The 24,611-nt window shown below is 45.4% G+C and overlaps 1 protein-coding gene across 5 annotated transcripts in view; it reads left to right on the forward strand.

The window, feature by feature from the left end:
* LOC119386996 (rap guanine nucleotide exchange factor 4) overlaps positions 1 to 3,752 on the forward strand; it is a 387,003-nt gene extending 383,251 nt beyond the window's left edge. For all 5 annotated transcript variants that reach the window (XM_037654296.2, XM_037654297.2, XM_049413333.1 and 2 more), the window contains one exon: positions 371 to 3,752. In XM_037654296.2, coding sequence (XP_037510224.1) covers positions 371 to 443 — 73 coding nt within the window. In that variant the 3' untranslated portion in view covers positions 444 to 3,752. The remainder of the gene's footprint in view (positions 1 to 370) is intronic.
* The last annotated feature ends 20,859 nt before the right edge of the window (positions 3,753 to 24,611 follow it).

Below are 24,611 nucleotides of genomic sequence, written 5' to 3' on the forward strand. Positions count from 1 at the left end.
CTTAATTAAAGGGCTACGGATTGTAAACCTTTTGCAGTTGGCCACTTACTTGTGTTAAGTAGTATGGTATTAAAGCGTAAAATTATTTGTTCAAATCTTGTTAAAGGAACATTTTACTGTTCTTTAACCAGCATTTCCTGCATGCTTCGATGTGCAGAATGCATGACGTGCATGATCATTTAGATTTGTCTGCTTTAGCTCTGTCTGCACAAATGTTCATTATGTACAAGAAAAAATGTGATCAGAGTTCATTATGCAACAACACATCAGAATATTATATTTCCTCAGAATAAGAATGCGGTAGCTAAGAAGCACTTGTATATCATATGGAAATCCAGCCTTTTCTCATGAGGCTTATGTTTCTTTTCAGAACACTCAAGGTGATCGACAATCAGAGGAGGCTTACACAACTCTCGCATGCTTTGGAGCCACGACGACCATGAAGACGATGCTCCAGTCTTAATTTATTCAGACTTAGCATGAAATGCTAGCCACGATCTATGAGACGTCATTGTTCTCAGCTTCCCTTGGAACTCATTGTTAACATTGTAGTTTAGGTGTAAATGCGGAAACAAAGACACTCTTCATATGGTGCATACAGAATTGTGTTATATATACAAGAACGGTTAAGGAAGGCAGTGAAGACCAATCGTCCATTTAGAAAAAAGCCACTTGCCAGCAAATGGAGAGCAAAAGGTTCATTGAAAAAGGGCAGGAGGAGGAGGGATGCAGCTGTCACTACAACCGCTGCTGTCATGGCAGCACTACTACTACATTCAGGCTGTTTTACTCATGGTTGTTGCCTCAAGACTCCACTGTTGCAGTCTATTTGTGGTTATTTTCCCAATGCTCACTGTTCTCCACCAGATGTGAGGGGAAATGGCAAAGATAGCAGAAGTTTGTAGAGGTTCTAAAAAGGCAGTTTTGAAGCTTTGTTGCATCTGAGCAGCTTCTCGAATGGAACTCCGATTCCATGAATGAATTTTTCACTTATTATCAATTATAATACATGGCATGTGCTGTTTCACGGCGCCGAATATATAGATAGTGCCATTCGTGGAAATAATGTTCATCTGAACAGGTCTGGTATGTTTGGCCATCTGCTCGGTTACCAAAAGAAACATATACACAGTCAAATTTTTAAACTGATATTTTGGTTACAGTGCAGGCTTTGTAGTATTTCTACAAAATATGAGAACATAACATTTTGGTCAGGGTTGTGATCGCTCACTGCATGTTTTTAAAACATGCCTTTTAAGTAATATGCCTCTCAATCAAAATTTCTACGAAAAGGTGGCGATTGTATTCAAGGAAGTCTTAAAAGGAAAACTAGTATTAACACTGCAAAAATTAAAAAAAAACTGTAGCCATCACTGTACTGGTCCTCTAAATGACCACGCATCGCACTTCTGCTGTTTTCTCTGCCATTTCCGTTTTATTTCCTGCATTGTCCTTGGCTTCACACCGTGCTGTGGCAAGTCTTGAGCTATTGATGGATCCTCCTAGCCCAGTGTAAAGTCCTGACCAAGTAAATGGTCTAGATTTTTTTGTTTCCCAGAAAAACCACATGTTTGTGAACAAAACTCCTGAGCTGGGGTACTTGTACCTGAACTATTTTTGAGAGACCGCTTCGTTCCTGGACAGATTTTTTATGTAGACCTTTACCCAGATTCTACAAGATGTTGTACATACATTTGTACAGTGTAGAAGAACATATTTTCATTGAGTTTTATTTGTTCTACATGTTCTCGTCATTCCTTGCTGTTGCATGCTGTTTATTTATAACATATGTATACATGTACATCGAGACTATTCAGTTTAACACCATTCCAGTTATTTAAGTTAGCTTCATGTGTCCGTATTTTTATCCGCTCCACACAGGATTAATGCATGCTCTCTCCAATGTTTTTCATTCACAGTGGCATTCATATTCCACCTAACAATATGTCAAGTAAGCATCTTCACCCTCTTCTTCACATAAAAAAAAGTTGCATGGTAGCACCTGCCCTCAAGATGAAGGCGACGTGAACAAACTCAGACTTGATCATTTAAACTAACTCATATTACATTCTAACTAGACACTTGCATTATCTAGATCGCACTATTTACAAATCTAACATGAAATACAGTCATGATATAATTTAGAGAATTGCCAACAAACTGTGTCAGTTGCCTTGAAGTAGGTAACATAGCTATGGATAAGACGGATACTTGTGAAGCTGCTTGAGGGATATCAAACTATAATTCGGTGCAATAAAATTTCTCATTGGTCCATCACAAGTGGCAAAAAATTTCTTTTTGAAAAAAGCACACTTGGCAGATATCATTTGTGGCTTACATTGAGCTGCTGATGTAAATGTGCATTGCCACCAAGTTATAAACAGCTACCAGTGTGTAATTCCTGTAGTATGTTTTTGAAGTGTTTCCTGTGTATTGTGGGATTAAGAAGGAAATTGTTTGACACTTTCCGTTGGTTAAAAACCTATATTGTTCCATGAAAAAGCGAACAAGGTAAAAACACAATAACTGCATTGCAAACTTAGCGTGTCGCCAGCTTTCATCCATCATTCAACTGCTTCGACACAGTCCAAGAAATTTAGACTCACATGGGCTTTAATGTTTTCTGGGGAATGGGCAGGTTCTACACTTAGGGTATCGACGTGGAGCGTAAAAACATTGGTCATGTCCATAGCTTATATGTAATCCCTTTATAAGATTGATTATGTGCCGATTGTTAATTTGTGCATGTTTATACATCGGCTTGTTTATCGTGAACATCGTACATCTCTGTGTAACCGTATTCATACAAACTGCACTGCAAACTTGCAGGTTGCATACAGAGCACGCCAGTGCAAATGAGTGTATTACTGTGCACCCAAGAGAGCCTACGTTTTTCACTGGGCAATGCACTGAGAATCCCCTTGACATCTCGGCTTCTGCATTGCACTAGTTTCTTTTCTTTATTCGTGTGTTGGAAAAACCTAAGGAAAAAAATGTTAACAGCAATATAGCTAGCTAATTGAACTCACTAAACGAGACAGCACAGAATATTCGAAAATGTGGAAAAAAAGGATCTATGCAAACTAGAATGTAGACGACTGCCTCAAGTTGCTTTCTCACGACTTGATGCTTTAGGGTGTTCAAATTGCTGTTCAGAATTCAACCGTGTGGTTCGGCGAAGATTAGGCAGCCTACATATTGTCTTGCATGTTTGTCAGTGTTACTTAAGTAGTGACACCATCGGAGTGCAACTTTGTAATCTGCTTATCATTAGTTCATTCCGTTTTCACGCATTATTCTGTCCCTGCTAATGTGCTTAAATGTACAGTATTTCACGCGAGTCTGTGTTGCGGCACTGTTCCTCATCGCCATTGTCTCTTTCTCTAGCAAATGTTTTCTTGTTTTTTCTTTCTTCTCTCTTTGACTTACACGCCTGAATGCTGCCCTTCTGAACATTAATCGTTAGCTGTGTGACCATGTATGTTTTATTCCGTACTGCACCAACCTAAGAATCTGGCGTTTTCAAACGTTTGTCTTGTTTTCATGCGTGCAGTATCTGCTTAGGTGTGTACAAGAACAGTGTGACGTTTAAAAAAATAGCTTCGTGAACAGTTGTAAAATACACGAATCTGTGTGTGTATTTATAACCAAAAATTTTGTTTTTCCCATATAAATATGTATATTCCTCATGTAAAATATGTTTTGATATTTGTATGAATATACAGTAAATACATAGCGTGATAAGAAAGAAAGTGTCACTTTGTGAATGTCTTGAGCCGAACCACTCGGCGTTCATTTCTTCGCCCTATCTGGGCAAGTCATGCATCACAGCCTTTTTACATTGGCGACAAGCCGCTGCTTGCCAGGAATAAGTACGTTCGAGAAATTGGACAGATTTAGTTGAGCGTCCGCAACAACGTACGGACGCAGCCTGCCTTAGGAAATTGCTGGCAGGCTGCGTCCCTACGTTGTTGCGGACGCCCAACTAAATCTGTCTATTATGTAGCCCGATAGTCTTGTGCGAGGAAGTTGGGTAAGTACAGGGGGGCGAGCGCCACAACTGGAAGGAGTGGCGCCACCACTGGGGTTACGTGGATTGAGGGATCACGTGTGCTCAGCCGCCTTGTCAGCCTCATCGAAAATGCTTTGCAAGTAGAGCAGCGAGAGAATGCAGGCGAAGGTACTGTGGTTTCCCGATCACTTGTTGAACATAATGAGATATAAAGAACTTCAAGAAACGAAGATGACATTGCTGCACAGGGCTGTGCCTATGTGCCTATGCACGTTGAGGTACCTAGCTGAAGGGAAAAACATTTTTCTGAAACTAGTTTGAAAATAGTTTACGTATGTGCGCGCCGCGTTCACCACAGACACAAAACAAATAAAGTAGACAAAATGGGGAAATCATTTTGCTCCATATCCTTCCGAATACGGAGTGGCTACTAATTGAGGCTTGTTACATTTAAGACAAAGCGTTAGAACGTAGAAGTCTAATGAGTGCAGGAGTCACTGGCATATCCAGGGGGCGGGAATGGGAGTTGAAACCTGCTTCCTCCCCCACACACCCCCAAATTTTCAATTTTGCATGTGTATATATATGCAGGCACACATACAAATGCACGCACGAACACAAATAAAGTATAGTTGAACACCTCCTCCCCCCCCTCCCCGGTAAAACATTCTCGCTGCGCTACTGTAAGAATTGCCCTCTTGAATTTTGCTGTCTGACACAATTCACCAAACTTGATGAAACCTCTAAAAATGAAATAAAACAATTCATGTCAACCTTAAAATTCAATAGGTTGGCAATAACAACAGTGACATAATTCTGTAAAATACGCCTAAAATACATTTAAAAGGACAAAATGAGTGCATTTTACGCGCAGTTTTAAATATGTTGCAATATCTGTTCCCATATTCGCGAAGTTTCGGATGAAGAACGGTTGAGAACTAATTGTGAGCGATATCGACAAGGGGTATGCTATCCTGGATACTGTCAAATTCCGCCATCTTGTCAATTTTCGTAATGGCGGCATTTTAAGCCAATCGGAGAGGCTGTAACAGCCCTCCGGGTCAATCAGACTTGACCAAAGTCGGAATTCGACAACATGGCGGAATTTGACAATGTCCAGAATAGCACCATGGATGCTCTTCTGGACATTGTCAAACTCTGCCTTATTGTCAAATTTTGCAATGGCGGCATTTTAATCCAGTCAGAAATGCCGTAGCAGCCCTCTGAGCCAATCAGTGTTGACCAATGGCGGAGTTTCAGAACCGGGGCGTAATTCGACAATGTTCAGAATCGCACCCCATGGTAGTTGCGATTGAAGCGCGAATAGGCGAGGAGAGGACAAACACTATTAAGAAATAATCACTTTTCAAATAAAAGAAAACACGACACCGTTTGATTGGCTAAAACAGACTATTATTTCTAGCTATTTATAAACAGATACCATGCGCGAATACGATTGCCTCTGACTTTGGTATTAATAAAATATATCATACCTGGCTGCCAATGAAATATTGAAAGGGAAGCATACAGATACGCGGAAGGCAGGGATCGACTTATCAGATTTTGCGTAAAAGATGTCTCTATATTTCTGGTTATTACACTTTGGTACGGTATGCTCTCTTGTCACGCTAATATTAAGTCCAGGTGCATCAACACGTTGATTGCAGATTAGATTATGTTGCGCATAAGGTTTATGGGCGCGAGCAGTGCTCATGGTACAGTTTTTTGTTGCCACAATTGCTAGCGATTGTAATCTTTATAATTTTTTTATGGTTTACAGCAAATGAAAGTTAACTGTAGTGAGAAATTTCCGCGTGAATACGCGTTGCTTTTGCTTTGACGCAAATTACACAGCGCTGTGGAGGACCATGCGGCACTTGGGAGTCCGCTTAGTACATGACAGACAATGAAATAACAGAAAACATGCATCATATGACCGGCTATGGCAGTAGAATGCGAAAGAAGCAGTAATGAGGGTCCAAGGTAACGACACTCACTTTCGTAGATCTAGGTACTTAAAATCAAAGCCAACGAAGGACGCACAACTAAGTTTGATTGAATTTCCACGAGGCATGCATCCACGTTTGATGAGACTTTAATGTCTGCGCATCATGTAGCACTAATCATGCTGAGTTGGAAATTTTCAATGCGCAGCCTATAGCAGACACATGTAGACACGTGGGATGTTTAAAAATTCCACCCTAATCGCAAGCTTACCAAAACAGAAAACAAAAAACCATACCTCGTGCCACGGATGTGAACCATGACGTTACAGCTCCTTTTTTTTTTCGGATATGCTGTCACACCCGCTTTATTTTTGATTGAGCCGTAAATGTCCTCTTCTTACATAGATGGCGCTAAGCTCCACAAACTGCCCACGAAGCGCCATTTTCTGAAGGCATGAACTTGTACGGAAGATTGGCTACCATGTAGAAATTTAATACCAATGTCACGCATTTCTGAATGTACAGCTGCTGTTGTGAGCCTCGGAGACACAACTACGACTGCGGCGAACATATATTTTCGTGAAATCGTTGAGCGAAAGAAAACACAGTACAGGAAGAAACGTTGGGGACTGTTGACGCTCACGTATATTCTGCCCACAACGTTTGTTTCTGTACTGTGTTTTGTTTGGCTCAACGACGTCGCAATGACGCGCCAACTGGCCAAACAGTGAACGCATATCGTTCCGATCGACACAATCTTCAGACACTACATTACAGGAGTGGTTAGTCTCTCGGCGCGGCCCATCATTTGTTCTGCGGGGCGACTTTCATGCTCAACATTGCTGGTGTTCTCATCGACAAGACAGTCGAGGGGTGGAGATCAATGAATTGATTGTTAAACATGATCGGCAAACAATCAGTCACGGTTCACCTACATTTGTCAGCAGAGGAAAGGAACAACCTACCATCAAGTTTGAGATATCAACATGAGATGAGTGCCTTGCTTGGTGTTGTGAAGCTGGCCCATGATGCTCGGATCACCTACCAATTTGGTTAGCTCCGGAACATACTCCTAGCCGGAAGAGAAACAGCGCGAAAAGCACGGCCAACGAAAAGCAAACACACAGGTCAAGCGCTTGTCTTGGGTGTTTGCGTTTCGTTGGCCGTGCTTTGTCGCGCTGTTTCCAACTAGCCTAGTCAGCTACATTATACTCCTAGCCACCAAGCTGTCCCTACCGAGTGACAAATTTGGACAAGTTCCGTCAGCTGCTTTCAGAGGCGCCATCACACGGCACCTTGCTCAAGCTGCTGAATGAGTATACATAAAAAGCTACGACACGACGACTAAGCCAAACCCCGATATTCAACTCTTTAGGCTACGCGCCTCTGGATGCCGCGCTTACAGGAGGGCGCTGCGTTCTACAGAGCGCTCGATTGGACGATGTATAACCGCTTAGATGTAGCCATACGGCAACACAAGAGACAACTTCGTCGAAATAGCTGCGCTGTTCTGTGTAGTTCGCTGCATAAGGCAAACTCTTTTGGAAGCGTATGGCGCATACTCGAGGCTCTACGAACACCTGAGCTCTTCAAGAATCCAATTGCAGTTCTTGTGCATAACGACCGACGCTCTCCGAAGAATCTCGCAGAAGCAGTTGCCGACCCTTTTGTCTCTCCTATGCCAAGAGACAACGGAAACGGCGACCTTTATTCCCTGATGAATCGCAATACCACAACTCTTTGCTATGGCCCTGCTTGTGATATGGATGAAGCCGACTTTAGTGTCTAGGAGCTGCACCACGCACTCAGCATTTCATATCGCTGCACTGTCCCAAGTGAAGACGATATTACGCAGCAAGTCTTGCGAAACATCGACGAGGCCTTTCCATCAGCACATCGTGGACGAATATAACAAAGTGTGGCGAACGGATCTGATGCCTTTTTATGGAAATCATCTATGGTGAAACCAGTTTTAAAGCCCGGGTACTATGCAATACATTTCGGATCATACCGGCCGATATTACTAACATCTAATGTTATGAAGCTGATGGAACGAACGGTACAGTTTCGTCTAGACGGCAGACTAGAGGAGCTGAATTGCATTTATGATGTTATGAGCGGATGTCGTCGAGACTGTTCAACCGTCGACAGCATTGCTGATCTCGTATCATCGCTTGAATTTGCTCGAGGAAACAGGAAATTTTCACATGTACTTTTCCTGGACATACGGTAAGCTTTTGATTCTGTTCCACACAGGGTGATTGTTAGAAAGGGACAATAGACGAGCGAAAACAGTTATGGTCTCAGTTATGGATGGTCCGTCCGGCTCTGCGGCGGAAAGTATTCCACTGGTCTCAACGTGAGGCGTTTCAAGAGTCGATATTTATTGCCGAATCGAGCACTTTATAGATTTTTTATCAGCGTTCTCGCACACCCTCTGAGCTGCAGATAAGAACGAGAAGTGACCGACACCCGCTTTGTGGTTTATTGGCTGCGGCGCTGCGCTGCTATTCAAGAAGGCGCGGGTTCGGCTGCCGGCCACGTATGACGCATTTTGATGGTGGTGAAGCACAAGAACGCCCTCTATAGTTACCTGCAAGCTGTAAAACGCCCAGTCGTCAAAATCAATCTGAGGTCCCCCACTGCGCCAAGCCTGATAATCGTACCATGATTTGGACACGTAAAATCCCGGTATTTATTTATTGAGAAGCTTTGCCAAATTTCTTTGGTGCTTCTAAAGATTCGGTACGTAGTTCTCACCCGGTAGCTTCTTCCCATTCAGACTACATACCAGGGTTTCCGTTGGTCAGATATTAAAGGAGCCATAACTGAGCGAAAAATGGCGAAAGGTATCCGTGCTACTTAATCATAGCGTCAAACTTGTAACGATATAGAACAGAAACGATATTGCAAACACATGTTTGATTATCGAGCAATATTATCGTTTTGAATATGAGCAAACACAGAATAAAGAGCTCTTTTTCTTTTCTCTTGCTCGGTCTTCAGGCTACAGGAGAGTTGTGAATAGCTAAATTCAGAAGTTCAATGCGCTTGCACGTGGCTAATATCAAATAAATAGTTCTTATCACAGTAACTTTGGTCCATTCAAGATAAACTAAGTAGGAACATTAAAGGGGTCATGAAGCACCCCTTGGGCTTGTTGAAAAAACACATTCTGTGGAAAGCTGACACGGCTATGAACTGCTCTGCCCAAATATTACAGACGTGCGCGCCGCGTAACGGCCACAAACGGAGCGCGAAGTTGCCGTTTCCTCAGGCGCCCTCTTTTCAAACAGAGGCCGGTTCTCACTCTCGTCGGTGGGCGGGGCGTCTGCACGTTGACGTCGTGGATCTGCCAGTTTACGTCGCAAGAGACATAGCATGCTTAATGGCCGATAGCCGACGTAAATCGAGAGCGGCGTTCGGATCAGATGCACTTCTTGCCGCGGGGTGCCGCCACTTGCCGGCGCCGCACTCCTCGGTACACGGTAGCCGCACTCGCGCAAGCGAATCACAGCGGGAGAGCGATCGCGTTTCATGACGCGCGCTGACGTAACTTCTTTCCGCCGTGCCATCCCTCCCTGTCTAGCTTCCAGTGCGCTCGTCAGCACGAGAAAAGAGAGAAAGCGCTGGGAGCGTGCGCCAAACCCCCGTAACTCCGCTGATTCTTGACTGATTCGAGAAATTTTTGCGGCAATCGATTCGGGAGGCAGTAAACTCCGATACTGAGGTCATTAGATCATTACTGAGAAAGGTTGTTCATGACCCCTTTAAACGTTGAAGTAGCCTTTTCTTTCTTTTTTGAAACCTTACACAGAATATGATTGGTGAAATCCCGATAAGACCAGTCCAGCTTATAATGAAATCTGGTTAAAGATAAACAGTACAACATTATTGTGTCCCATGTCTGCTTTTGTAAAGAGAGAGAGAAAGACAAAGAAAAGGTGAGGAGGTTAACCAGGTTGCACCCGGTTTACTACCCTACACTGGGAGAGGGCGGAGGGGAGAAAATAATAGAGAAATGAAGACGGAAAGAGAGGACAACTAATACGCTCGCATGCATAGCAGCGTTATCGCGCATATCCTAAACATTTGAAACTGAAAACTGTCACAGAGTGCGGTTCGATTCGATTGCGTCAAATGAAGTAGACTGCAGTCCATGCTGTTAATGAGGGCTAGCAAAGGGTGGCTTCACGATATGCAGGACTTGTAGTGCACTTCCAGCTGATAGGGTTGTCATTTCAGTGAGGAGAGAGAGATAGAGAAATGTTTTAATGAAAAGCTGGAGGTGTTAGCCTGGCTGTTCGCCTTACATGATACTGCAGGTGGTGGGTGATGATTATATATAACCACACACACACACACACACACACACACACACACACACACACACACACACACACACACACACACACACGTGCGCCCCGCCCCCCACGGTGGTCTAGTGGTTATGGCGCTCGACTGCTGACCCGAAGGTCGCGGGATCGAACCGCGGCGGCTGCATTTTCGATAGAGGCGAAAATGTTTGAGGCCCGTGTACTTAGATTTAGGTGCACGTTAAAGAACCCCAGGTGGTCGAAATTTCCGGAGCCCTCCACTTCGGCGTCTCTCATAATAATATCGTGGTTTTGGGACGTTAAACATCAGATATTATTATTACACACACACACACACTGTTCACAAAGTTTCGTTCAGGCTTGTGGCCCGCAAGAAAGTCAGCAGCGCTGTCGCGGCGCCTAACGCACAGGTACTGCTTTGCCATGGGCCCAGAATATGTCTCAGTTCTAAGCACAATTGTCCCGTTCAAGGTGCAAGGCCGCCTTCAGAGATCATCTCTCATATGTGTATCACCCGCATGCACACACAACGTGTTACACGTCTTCTGGGACGTTACACTGAATGCACAATGGTGAGTCCGACAGCTTAATATTGCTCTTGAGGAGGGTGCACATTGTGGTTATCAGTGAGCTCAACACATCAATGACACGTCGGTCTTCGCTGCGGAGGTCATCAGTGGAATATTGCGCAGGCTCTCTGTGAATGCGCAGAGGTAGTAATGACGGCAATGCAACATTCGCATTCAGGAGCCTTTCCCGTATCGGGAAAATGGGGGCAAACGAAGCTTGGCGTGTGCGTGCCTTACCTACAACTTTCCATGCTGGGAATTGGACCCTCACCCACGTGATGGGCAGCGCAACACTTCAGCTGCTACAGGCAACAATGTCACGTGGCAACGTGAAATAACAAGTCGCCTTGATAAATGCAAAAACAATAATAAATTTCCAGGCTTTACATCCCAAAACCTTGATATGATTACGATAGACGCCGTATCGGAGGGCTCCGGAAATCAGCCTCTCATTTTCCTGTGCCACCCTCTGCCGTTTTGGTAGGGGTTTGGTAGGGGACGGGAAAACCGGTATTGCCAGAAGCAAAGCCCCCGAGATCAAAAGACGTTTCGTGACTTTTTCGTGGAGGGCGCATGCGCATAGGCGTCGTGAAAAAGGGCGGATTTCGACCACCCGGGTTTCGTTAGAGTGCACCTAAATAGAAGTACACGGGCCTCCGGCATTTCGCCTCCATCAAAATGCGGCCGCTACGGCCGAGATTCGATAAAGTGAACTCGATAACGTGGCCTTAAAATATCAGACAGCCAAATCAGAAAGGGCTGATCACCGACAAGCCTGCGATTGAAAGAGCATCAATTATTGAAAAAATGGCGTACACAAATATACATGTGACCGGCGCACCTTCGTGAGCCACATTTCTGTGCGGTCGCCGGCGCCGCCACCGAAATGTATGAGTCGTAACAAGCTTCTCTCCAATAATATATGAAGGCATATTGACTGCATAAAGTCAGGAGCGGCCGTTAGAAAGTACAATGCTCAGAAGGGGCGGCCAAGTAAGCGTAAATTCATCAGCATATAAAGGGACACCACCACATGGAGGAAGCACCACCATCCTCAAGCCGGTGCCGCCGTCTATTGCGCCAGGTTGAAAAGAAACGACACAAAGCATTGCCTCCGAAACCAAAATCGATCTGGTGTACTTGTAGCGCAAAACATGACGCGAAACGCTGCGGACGGTTTGCCGTCTCGGAAGCCGTGCTAATACAGGGGGCGGCGTTTGAGGCTTCTTGAAGAGATGGCGACACCTGCCCATTATGGCTGCTATGACGCGCTGCTGGTTGAATATCGAGAAAAGTGTACATAAGCAGCAATTTCAATTTCGTTATCGTCATTATTGACAGGGGCTCGTACTGTATGTACATGGCTCATAATAAAAGCACGAGTACTAGCAGAGCAGTAGGCAGATGCATTTCTGAGATTCAGGAAAGGAATTTACGCTGGTCGCGATATTTTTGACGCAAGAGTAAAATGCCGCTTTAGAGAACATCGGGATGTATTCAGATTTACCTGCGTGACTACATTGCTGCGTAAACATCCTCACACCTCGCCAGCTTGGCCTCCTTTTGATATAAGGTTAGATGAACACCCGTTCCGCAATGGAGGCTTGTACAGGGATTTAGTCCTTAGCAAAATGAAAGAGCGAGAGAGAAAGAGACAACTCGAGGTTCTGGTTTGTTCGTCAACTTTCTTGATGTTCGTTCTATTGTTTTCTCATTTTTCCTGCTTGCACATTTAACTGCTATCATTGGGGGTAGAGAGACAGGAAAAGAAAGAAAGGGAAAAGTCGAAGGTGCTCACCGACGTAACCGTAAATGCGTGAATGCATACGCGAGAACTGAAGCGATGGCGGCGACTTGCAAAGAACGAGCTGCAAGATTCCAGAATCGCGCCCTTATGTCTTTAGCCGTTTCAGGATTCCTGATGAAATACAAACGTCGCTCTCGTGGGTGTGTTTTAAATTTCTTATCAAAATGCGCGGTTTTAAACGACCCTCTCAACTACAGAAACAGCGGCAGAATGCACTAATCGAGGTTACCTTCACAACGGACATTAGGCAGGTATAGTAATGGAGAGAAAGGGGCGCTATGCTTATTATTTCTACATCCACAGGAAACTTTTGAAAACTTCTCAATGGTGGCGCTTAGTACGCACGCACGCACGCACGCGCACACACACACACACACACACACACGCACGCACGCACGCACATACACACCACATACACCCATACACACGCAAGTATGCACACGCACATACAATACGCGCACAGACACACACACACGCACGCACCAGATAAACAAACTGGCAAAGCACGTGGCAAAAAAAAAAGCCTGTGAAACAAAATAGGCTCAAACCAGCTTCGGAGACTCGTATTTAATTTTGCTGCAACATGCCCAATAAAGGCTGTCTTGCCACTTTCCCGGTAGACGCTTATGGCTAGGGGTGGCACTTACGAAATCCTATTCCTTTCGCATTGGAATGGCCGACAACGCTCTTTGCGATGCCTGTCGTTGCGAGAAGACGCTACACCACATCCTGTGCGACTGTCCGGTATATAATAATCAGAGACAGTCACTGGCGTCCGTTCTAGCGCACCATGACAGTTGACAAATATCTGTTAAAACTATTCTTGCATGTCGTCAACAGAAGAAGTCGCAGCTGAAGGCGACGAAGGCACTGCTGAGGTCTTTAATGGAGTGGTGACACAAAAATTCGGACACAATTTGACTGTTGAAGCACACTAATGGGTGCATATAGGTGCCATCTGTGCAATACCAGTCACAAATACAGCCTAAAAAGTATTTTAATTGAGTTTTGAAGTTCGTGAAAGTGCCGAATCGGAAATAGAAGCAAAAGACGATGAGGTCATCGAGCGGGTACCACTTACGTCACGAGTTCTGGCCGGGTTACCGGAGGCGTGTACGAGACGGCCAACTCTGGTAGCGACACCTGATGATGCATAGCCTAACCAGAGACCTACAATATAACATCGCAGCGACTTACCCGCTTACTGATTCTGTGTAAAGCATTAGTAGTAAGATAATTAGCAATTCACAGTATTCTCATCGCTTTTTTCCCGACAAGAACAGCAACGCGACGGAAAAAAAAATACGGCAGATCCCACGCACTGTGGGAATCGATGTAATGCGAAGCAGCCAGCAAAGAGCTGTATACATCGCCTTGTTTGTCCCTGAGCCAAATGAAATCATACCACGCCAATGAAACGCATTTTCTGGTATATACAATGTATGACCTGTCGTTTATGTTCATCACGCACTCGTGTCATGCCATACCAATTTTGGTATATATCAAGTTAACAAAACGGCCGGAAGCGCACCATGACTGTGGCATGTAAAGCATACCGTACATGACATGCATAACACGATTCGCATGTTAAGACCTCTCATTTATGTTCGTCATACAGTCACATCGCGCAATACCACTTTTGTTGTACATCAAGCTAGCGAAGCGGCCGCGAATGCATCATGAGCGTGGCATGTAAATCATGACATACATGACATGCATGTCATGGCTTTCATCTTATCAACTATTATTCGTGTTCTTCATACAGTCACATCGCGCAATACCAGTTTTGGTGTATATCAATCTACTGAAACGGCCGCTAGCGCACCATGAGCGTGGCATGTAAATCAGGCCGTACATGGTTTGTATGTCATGATTTTCATGTTACCACCTCTCACTTACGTTCGTCAACGGTCGTGTCGCGCAGTACCAATTTTGGTGTACATCATGCAAGCGAAACGGCCGCGAATGCACCATGAGCGTGGAATGTAAATCATGACATACATGTCATGGATGTCATGGTTTTCATGCTACCACCTGTTATTCATGTTCTTCATACAGTCACATCGCACAATACCAATTTTGGTGTATATCAATCTAGCGAAACGACTGCGAGTGCGCCATGAGCGTGGCATGTAACTCATGTCGTACATGACATTCATATCATGATTTTCATGTTACCACGTGTCAGTTATGTACGTCATACAGAAATGTCTCGTTATACCAGTTTTCGTAGATATCCCTTCATTTAAACGGCCGCGAGCGCCCCGAGACCATGTCATGTAAATCATGCTGCACATGACATGCGCGTCATGATTTACATGTTAAGACCTGTCATTATGTTCGTCATGAACTCTTGTCACGCCGCACCAGTTTTGGTATATATGAAATTAGCGGAACGGCCGCAAGAGCCCAAAGGCCGTGGAATGTAAATCATGCTGTTCATGACATGCGTGTCATGATTTTCATTATATGACCTGTCATTTATGTTCGTAATAACGCCATGTTACGACACCAATTTTGGTATACATCCGATTAACGAAACGGCCAGGAGAGCACAAAGTCGTAGGCGGCTAGATAGATAGATAGATAGATAGATAGATAGATAGATAGATAGATAGATAGATAGATAGATAGATAGATAGATAGATAGATAGATAGATAGATAGATAGATAGATACGCTCAAAGTCGCAGAAGTTCGCTAAGAAATGCTTCGCATTTAATAGAGAAAAATTATTGTAGTTGGAACGCTACAAAATGTCGCTACGGGCTCCGCAGTTGCTGCTACTGTTGCAGCCATCAACAGCTCCGGTATAGGGAACTATTCGCCGCGAGATCGGCCTAGAGGTGGCAGCACCGACGCGGCGCTAGTGTGGATAGGCGGTTGTCGGCGCGTATACAAACGCACACAACAGCTCTTCGTTGTGAGCAATTTGACCCGATTTCCGGCAAACAAAATGCGTTGACTGCAGCTTTCTGGTAATATGTGCGCTCTTCATTGCCGAATTAATGCACGAAGCGCGCCGAACGTTACTATATTACTTGTGAGAGAAGCGCATCCTGCCAACGAGCGGGTTGCTCGCCTTCGGCAACAGTCGGCGTTTTCGCAATGAATGACGTTTTCTTGTTGTTTTATTTGCACATGTTTAGCTTGTGTTCCACCTACTGCTACTTCTTGTTCATCTGCATACCCCCCAACAAAAAGAAAGCCCGTATTCCTGCACGATGAGTTCAAATAGCACTTTGTGCACTGCGTGCTCAAATAGTCATCCGCACTTCTTGTTCAGTTCTCCATGAAATGTAGGACAGTTGATAGGTTTACTGAAGAAAGCTGCATGGCTGACGGCGCTTTAGCGCTACGGAGAAATTTAACACGCACGCGCTCGTTTTATTCCATTAACAGTACCCAAAGTAACTGTACAGCAATGAACTTTCTTCGATTGATTACTTGCACGACAGTAGTAGAACAAAGGCCCGGTTATTTCACGGGACCAAAGTACGTTTTCTCATGCGAATAATGTCCGCTGCCTTCCGTCAATCTATAACAACGCAACACAAACTCTCAATATAATGTAAAGAAAAAAAGATGTGCCTTCGCGTGAAATTACTACGACATAAATGTAAAGTACGTCGTTTGTATTAATTTTGACCGTCAGAACTCTTTAACGCGTACTTTTAACGCGTAAGTACACGGGTGTTTTTGTATAAATTTCGCTCCAAGTGAAATTGCGCAAGGCAACTCAGTTTTACGATTTCCGTGTCATTCCATTTTCTGTTCTTTTTAGGGGACATTTTAAGTACCGAAGTGTCAGACGTGACTTGACAGAAATATTCCTCTGTAGTGGGACCAGGACCGTACACAACTAAAGCTCGTCGCGTAACCTATAAACGACAGTCCCGAAGTTATACACCTAACCACAACGCGCAAGTGCATTGGGGTCTTTTTTTTTTACCACCGAGCCGCTAAAACGCTATATTCACATGAGATTTAATAATCTTAAGGACAACGCCAAGTGCACTTTTCAATGCGCTTGAACCACAGAGCGTCACCTACACTGATATGACTCTCGTGAACGGAGGGTACGACGACCACACACAGCCCTCTCGACAAGTGCACTCACTGATCTTATTACAGTACGTATACAGCCGGTCAAGGCCGAATGCTTCTTTAGATCGTGTTAGGCACACGTACGTGTGGTTAAAGGTGCACTAACGCAACGGAACAAACCGCATTTTGAGGACGTGCATGAAGTACGCGCGCATGCAAACACAGCGTGGCTAGCAGACGACGCATGGAGCAATCCACACTAGGTGCGGTTCAGCCAGAAGCCGCCAGACGATAGATGATATCTTCGTCTGGCGAAGTCTAGAGACGAACTAAAGCTTTCTGCTGCCGGGATCATATTGCGTAGTGGACAGATAACTGCTTCGGCCCTCCGACGTGCGTACGTGTGATTGGTATGCCTTGAGAACGCGGCGTTGCCCGATATAAATACGAGTCAGTAAGGCGTACATCACGTCACTTGCATGTTACGCATAAACACTGTTACAGAGCGCCAATGTTGTGATTTCACTGCTTCCTTCGTCAGTTCTCATCCTGCTACCTTACGAATGATCGGAGAGAAAATGTTTCAGTATGTCTAATGCTGCGGCTACCCCAAGCCTGGCGTAAAACGTCGTCTCAGTTGGACGACGACGACAAGAACAAAATCGCAGCTACTGGCGAGATTCGCAAAGTGAATCGAGCTTTTGCTACCGATTTTTACACTCCTCCCAGCTCTTTCGTCCATCGCCGTACTAGATAAGCAACGTAGTTTGACGATCGACGAAACAAGCACTCGCAATGCTCAACACGTGCTCAACACAGCAGACGAAACAGCAGCGCTGACAACATGACAGAAGCTGGCTAGCGACGTCACTGGCTCTCGCGGTCAACTGATCATGTAGGCCGGCTACGTTACGGGGCCACCGGGTGCTGCCTCCTGTCGAAACTGCCTCCGGTCGTAAGATACGAGCATATAATAAACATTCGTCTCGCGCTGGGGCAAATGAGTTTCGTTGCCGCTATTATCGAGTCAGTAGACATTGATTAGGAGCAAAAAACAGAAGCTCACAAATTTTCTGTCACCACTCCTTTAAGAGTAACGGACTCGGGCAAGTAGCTGTGACAGTAATGTCACGTACCACGCGAGAGTGACCGACTGTGACTGAGTATGTGTGTGCTGTGTCGTATGCTATGTTTCTCTCTCTCTTTCCTCTCCATCTATAAATCTCCCCTACCGTGTGCCCATGTGCAGGGTAGCAAACCGGTTTTCCTAATCTGGTTTCCTTTCCTTCTATACTATTTCTTCTTCTTCCCGTTAAACGTCGTTCATCACCATCGCTACAACATGCCTCACTCATCTCCTACGAGTAATACTTCCTTGGCCTTCGAGAAATTTCATGATTTTGCTTTCTGCAATAAGTAAAATACCGATAGCTCCGTTTCCATTTTTTTTATAAATTTTCCTCTCTCTTGCGTTACCCTTGCTTGGTTGCGCTGCCGTATGTCGCATTCGATATCGCCTGAACGCCAGAAAAGCCCCAAAGTACATGGCCTCTCGGCAGTTACGAAATGCTCATGGTATTCGATTTCAGTTGCTTGCCAAGCGCAATATCGTCATAGAGGCTAGATGCGCAAGGGCGGAACCTTAAATGGATTCAATTTGTAGTCCTAGCCGCCATTCGCGTCGTAACAGCGGCAACTATGAATATCGTCACCCACTCACACGCGAGAAGCCGTTTCGGTATAAAAACTGAGGAAAAAAAATGTCCTATATTGTTACAGCCTTTGCACATCATCCCCAGTATAACGTCCTTTCTCTGATCAGATACATATATACGTTTCGTCTGCGCGCTTTTCTCAAGCTTTAGGTGAGCCGCTGTTTCGCAACGATAGAGGGTCTCAGGACATGTGTTTCTGTGATACATAAAGGTCGAGTAAATCCCAATGCACCAGCCTAAGGCCATACGTTATGAAAGTTATTTAGATTGCTGCAGGATTCCCATCGTTTTGCCAGTTCCTCTTTTCAAAGCGTGGTTTGACAGTCGCATAAAGGGCAATCGCTTTTCCCGTACGTAAAACAGAGAGCAATAATTTCAGAAAGGAAACCTTCTGTCAGCGATGCCTCCACTGAAGCGCAATGAAAAAAAAGGAGCTTTATTTTAACTGTACCATGATATGAAGCGATACGAGAAGATACAGTTAGTAATTTGTTCAGAATGCACGCGTGGGTTTAAACGTATATACCTGTACAAAATCGTGAAGGCGAAAACAGCGGCAGTAATGTCTTCTGGTTCAAGTAAGACAACGCGAAATACGCATCAAGCTGTACTGACTTGCATTCGGCAAAGTGTTATACGCCCGAATTCCTCCTTATGGAAAAAATTAAATAGTGCTATAATAACGTTCGTTCCACCCGTTTGAAACATTTGCTGGCCTTTAATGAAAAGAAAACATTTCGCATGTGAGGATTTCTGCGGAAGCGTTGCGTCGTTTTATGATTATCTAACTTATGGCGTAAACGTTGTGCTCTGAATAAGCTTTGTGGAATCAGCTCTTACGTTAGTGTTCCCACACAACTAGCTGGTCAGACCCTTGGAGGTGATCAACTGTGTGGTGAAGAAGAGAGTTTTCATTATCTGAATACGCAAAATAATTGAATTAAATCTAGTAGTTACGTGACAATGACAAACGAAAGTTTGAAGGCAAAGGTACTGCCGAGCTGATCCCATAATTGTTCTCAAGTTGAGCTGTAAATCCCTCTCCCTTGATTCCGCAGCCGAAAAACGTATCTCGCCTTTTCACTGAGAAAATAAAACTCACCGCTTGTGGAAGGTAGGGAAACTACGTGAAAAAAACCACATACGCTACTGACGTCTTCTGACATGTGCAAGTCTGCTTATGTACGCCGAAGTGCCTTTCTTTTGTTCTATTGCGTAAGGCTCATGGCATGTGCCGTTACGTCACTCGTCATCGATGTGACAAGCCATGCTTTGTTGAGTTTTCAGTGCGGAGCACTTTAGGGGTCCGGGCTTTCGTATGCTGTCGTATGCTGTCATCTCATGTCATCGCCTGGCTTCACGCAGGCAAACCCATGTAGAGCGTAGCCTTGTGTATTGTAGTATGGCAAGGGGGCGGGAAGGCAAGTGAGGGTGAAGAAGATTGATCTGAGAGCGAGGAGGAGGAAAAGCAGTAAGGGAGAGGGTAAAGTATAACACAGCCATGTATGGCGTCACGCAGGAAAAACCCTATATAGCATAGCCATGTATAACCTAGCCGTATATGGTAAGTATAGCGAGGGGGCGAGGAAGGGAAGTGAGGGTGAGGAGGAATGATGTGTGGGTGAGGAACATGGTAATGAAGAAGGGAGAAGGTAAAGCGTAGCATAGCCAGCATAGTATAGCGTAGCCATGTGCAGAATAGTACAGCAAGGGGTGGGAAAAGAAACTGAGGGTGAGGAGGAGGGAAAGGACGAGGGTAGGGGAGATCATAGCATAGCCGTGTACAGTAAAGTATAACAAGGAGTTGGGAAAGGGAACTGAGGGTAAGGATAAGAGATGTGAGTGTGAGGATGTTGGAAAGGAGGAGGGGGAGGGTAAAGCATAGCATAGCCATGCGTAGTACAGTATAGCAAGAGGGGAGAAAGAGAATTGAGTGTGTGGAGGATGGAAAGAAAGAGGAGCAAGGTGAAGCATAGCATATCCGTGTATATTATAAAGATGAGGCGGAAAAGGGTAGTGAGGGTGAGGAGGAAGGGGAGAATAAAACATAGCATCGCCGTGTGTAATATAGTATAGCAAGGGGATAGAAAAGGGAAGTCAAAGTGAGTAGGAGGGAAAGGAAGAGCGGAGGGGGCGGCACTGCATCACAAATGGTTTCCTTTCCGGCCAGAGGTCGCCGAGCAGTCAGCACGCTTGGATCGCCAGGGCGCGCTTGCCCGTGAACGCGAGCGTCGCTGAAGGGCAGGCGAATCACTGCTCCGCACTTCCTAGAGCTTTCACGTTGAGTGCAGCTGCATACATTTTGCAAGAGCTTATATGGAAAGGATGCGTGGTGTCGGGACCTCTTCTTGCTTTATATAAAAGATTAAGTGTATTGTTCTGTTTTCTTTTTAGATTAACCGGTCGCTCTTGAAGGAATCACGATCGCGCCATTCGTTCGCGCGTTTGTGTTCCCGTCATAGCTTGTTGCAGATTAAGAATAAATATAAGCTCCGCCCGCTGCATGCCGTCTGCCATCCATGAACAAACCATTTGCATAGATGTTTGATTCAATTTTGTTTTGAAAAAAAAATAATGGAGAAGATTTAGAACACTGCGCGCTCTACTATGCGAGCGGGTAAGCTTACCGACCGCGAAGACAACACGCAAAAAGTTGCAGGTAAAGAAGTATCGACAAAAATTTTGAGCGTGAGATAAGTTCTGCGATAGCCATATGGACACACACACACATCATCCACAAGATCTGTGCCTAATACAGGCCATAGAACGTATATGAAATTCATTTTTAAGTGTATGCCGTGTAACTGGTCGCGAGACGGAGCACTTCGCGACACCGACATCAACTTAGTTGTAATGCAAACAACCACTGATGAAGGAAAAACTAAGGAGAGGCTCTATCGTATCCCAATCCACTGCGGAAAGTGTGGTGGATGTGACGTCAAATTAATGGGGCAAAGAACTTGCTATGGGATGAACAAAACAGCAGGCACCTCGAGGTGCGCTCTCCGCGTTGTTTCGCTTTTCCGCAGATTTGAAGTCGCGTTGTAAACTTGGCATATGATGTGAAGTCTGTACGCAGTGAAACGTTGAAAGTGTACCTTCACCTGCGTGTTCTTGGGTTGCGTGCCTGGGCGTTGCGTGCTGAAATTATTCGAGGAACGTTGTTGTGCAACAGTGCACAAAGTGCCAGTACGTCCCGAAATAAAAAATTATGGCTCCAATGCACGCTGTGAGGGTGGTTGGACGGCGTAGCTGTAAATGACACACAGAACGATTACCCATTGCGACGTCGTTTGCGTGGTCTCCCGCATTGGAATCGTACAAAAGTGAGATTGGCGTCTGACCATCACCGGGAACGATGGCCAGTATGTGCGTCTAATTTTGCAGACCGGGCATGCACGTTTCATCGTACACAGCCGTCTGATTCGACGCGTTCATAGCCATGACGCATTGCTTTGGGCCATCCAAGTCGTCGACGTCCATCAGCCTCTCGACCTCGTCTTTGTCTATCTCCCCATCGTCCAGGAGACGTTCGAAAGTCTGCGTGTTGAGGCGAATGTTGTTGCACTTGTAGAGCGGACTTTGGAGAAGAACGCCTTCTAAATTAAGAATCTGCCCTCTTGACACGGTTGATAGCATTATACCTTCGTCACTTACGATGAGCGCATACGAAGAGCGGCGTCGAGAACGTCTATTAAGTTTAGAATCTGCCATCTTGAAATAGAGCGTCCGAGCACGACGCCGTTTTTTTTTTTGCCCACGCGTTTTTTTGCCCATGGAGACGAAACCGTTCGGGAGTAGAGGTATCCAGCTTCGGTGTAAAACATTCAGCGCCTGCACTATCGTATTCGAACTGACCTGGCAGCGATTTATCCCGCTTCTTTATTTCATGTTGTCAGGAGGTTAAGTATCAACAGTTGGAAATAACGCTGGTCTTTCTTTTGCTTTCTCGTAGCCAGAGTTCCGATGACTGGCTCTGCCCGTATATACGCAGTGCGCGGCACTGCACGATATTAAGAGCTGAAGCTATTCGTTGCAACGCTAACCTGCCCGTATTTCAACTAAGTTTACATTTAAAGAAAGGACATTCCGGATGTGTAATACACGCGGCCGTGTCCTTATATATACGTTCGTAATTCCGATGCGCACATAGTAACTAGAATGGAGCGCGCATAAGTGCACAATAAATTTACACAATGCAGTCCGCTAACAACAACAACAACAATAACAACATCATCATCAACAACAACAACAACAACAACAACAACAACAACAACAACAACAAATTATTACACGGCCTCAAAAAACACGATATGATACCTTCCGCTCATGTTATCGTCTGCTCGTCACAGACCAGAAGCGTAAGTTTACGGGTGTTCTTAGCTGACGCAAAGAAAAAAATGGAGTGCATAGCATATAATTTCGTACGCAAATACATCACATACATTAGTGATACGTCAGGAATGGAGCGAATGCACGTACGCACGAAAAGTGACACCCGGCACTTTTCCGCAGCGTGCGTGATTTGTGCGTGGACACGCAAAAGCTGGGTATTGCCTAGCTTTCCTACAGAACACACTGAACCAGCCTTGCGCACTTGTACTGCTTAGACGGCGAAAGAAACTGCAGAAGCTTCGCGACTTTCGCTTGATGCGCGTCCGCGTTTACAAACAACGCACCGGAAATAGCTGGCTGTTTAGATTCTGCTTCGATAGGAGGCGCTGCAGATGTTTGAGGCAATGGGGGTCTGTGGGCCCAAGCTTCACTGTGTTACATGCAGGCGAGGGAGCAGTTGCTGCGGTGAACAATACGGCAGCTCTCGCTACCAAAGGAAGGCTGGTGCAGTTGTGGGACGCGACGCGGAGATGGGAGTTCACGTTAACCAGGAACTGATACTGTCGGGTGTGTGTGTGCCTTTCTCGAGTATTTCATTCATTCATCATTGATTCGCTGATTTATTCATTCATTTTTTTCTTTATTGACTGTCTGGCTAGATCACATTATAATTGCCTGGCCGATACAAAGGGCTCGGCCTCACATTATCATCATGCGCAGGCTTCATGAATATCACGTTGCGGCCTCTAATTAGGTTTCCTTCCTCCGTGCAAACAACCAAAAACCTCCTAAGTCACGAGTTTGTGTCGGCGCCACGCTTTCTGTGCGTGTTGTCCGCCGAGGTCGTCAACGCGGCGCTCACGTGAACGCGGTGCCTTGCGCGACAAGTGCGTCACAGTTTTCTGTGCTCGCGTGGGCAGCTGTGTTTACAAAAAGCCACCCTGGTTACCGCTTCTCTTGGCGCTCTCTGAAACCGAAACGGCGACCGGGCGCTTCAAGAGAAAGAGAGAGGGAGGGAGAGACAAGCAACATCCTTCCGAGAAAAAAGTATTTTTTTCACGGAGGGATGGCGGGTCAGACGGTGCGTGGCCACCGCCTACACGGCTTGTTGTACGGTTCAGGCTGATGTTACGGAGGACATTTTCCGATGCCTCAGGCGCTACAAATAAGTTTCTTAGTATTTAAACATTGCGCGCTCGACCAAATGAGGTTCCCGGCCGTAATGAGTGGGTCATTAGTTACTTAATTCTTGCAGCAGAAGTGAGAGAGACAGAGAAAAAATTGGCCGCGTATCTGCGTGCTTCGTTGCAAATGTCTAAAGACGATAGAAGAGGCGCTGCGTGAGATATGGACGTCATCTGGCAATACGTCGGGAAACAGGAGTGCTGTGTTGCGGGCTGGTAGTCTCGGCGCAGCAGCAGGCGAAGACCGGCGGTGACCAACGCGACCGGCGGGGACGCCAGCCAGCCTGAACACGCGGTTTGGCGCGAAGCGCCGAAGCAGAAGAAACGTCCGCACTCAACGAGTACTCTCCACACACTCTTTTATTTACACGTCGCCAGGGTAAAACAGGAATGCCAGACCGGCGCCCCATGGCATTCGTACATTGCAATACTGAACCGAAACCGAAACACAGAATAAGCTCGTGCAGAGGGCACGGAGGAAGGCGAGTTTCAGCGCAGTCGCATTTTCAGCGCAGCTTAAGAAACTAGGGTCTCTAGAATTACGTGTCTATGTATTTTCTATTAAAGGAACACACCACCTAATACCTACCTAGTGATGTTACGCCTCAGATATGCGTAATGTTTGCTTTTTGATCAACAATGTACACAAGTATGAACCTA

This window comes from Rhipicephalus sanguineus, chromosome 3 (assembly GCF_013339695.2).
Source record: "Rhipicephalus sanguineus isolate Rsan-2018 chromosome 3, BIME_Rsan_1.4, whole genome shotgun sequence".
Lineage (NCBI taxonomy): Eukaryota > Metazoa > Arthropoda > Arachnida > Ixodida > Ixodidae > Rhipicephalus > Rhipicephalus sanguineus.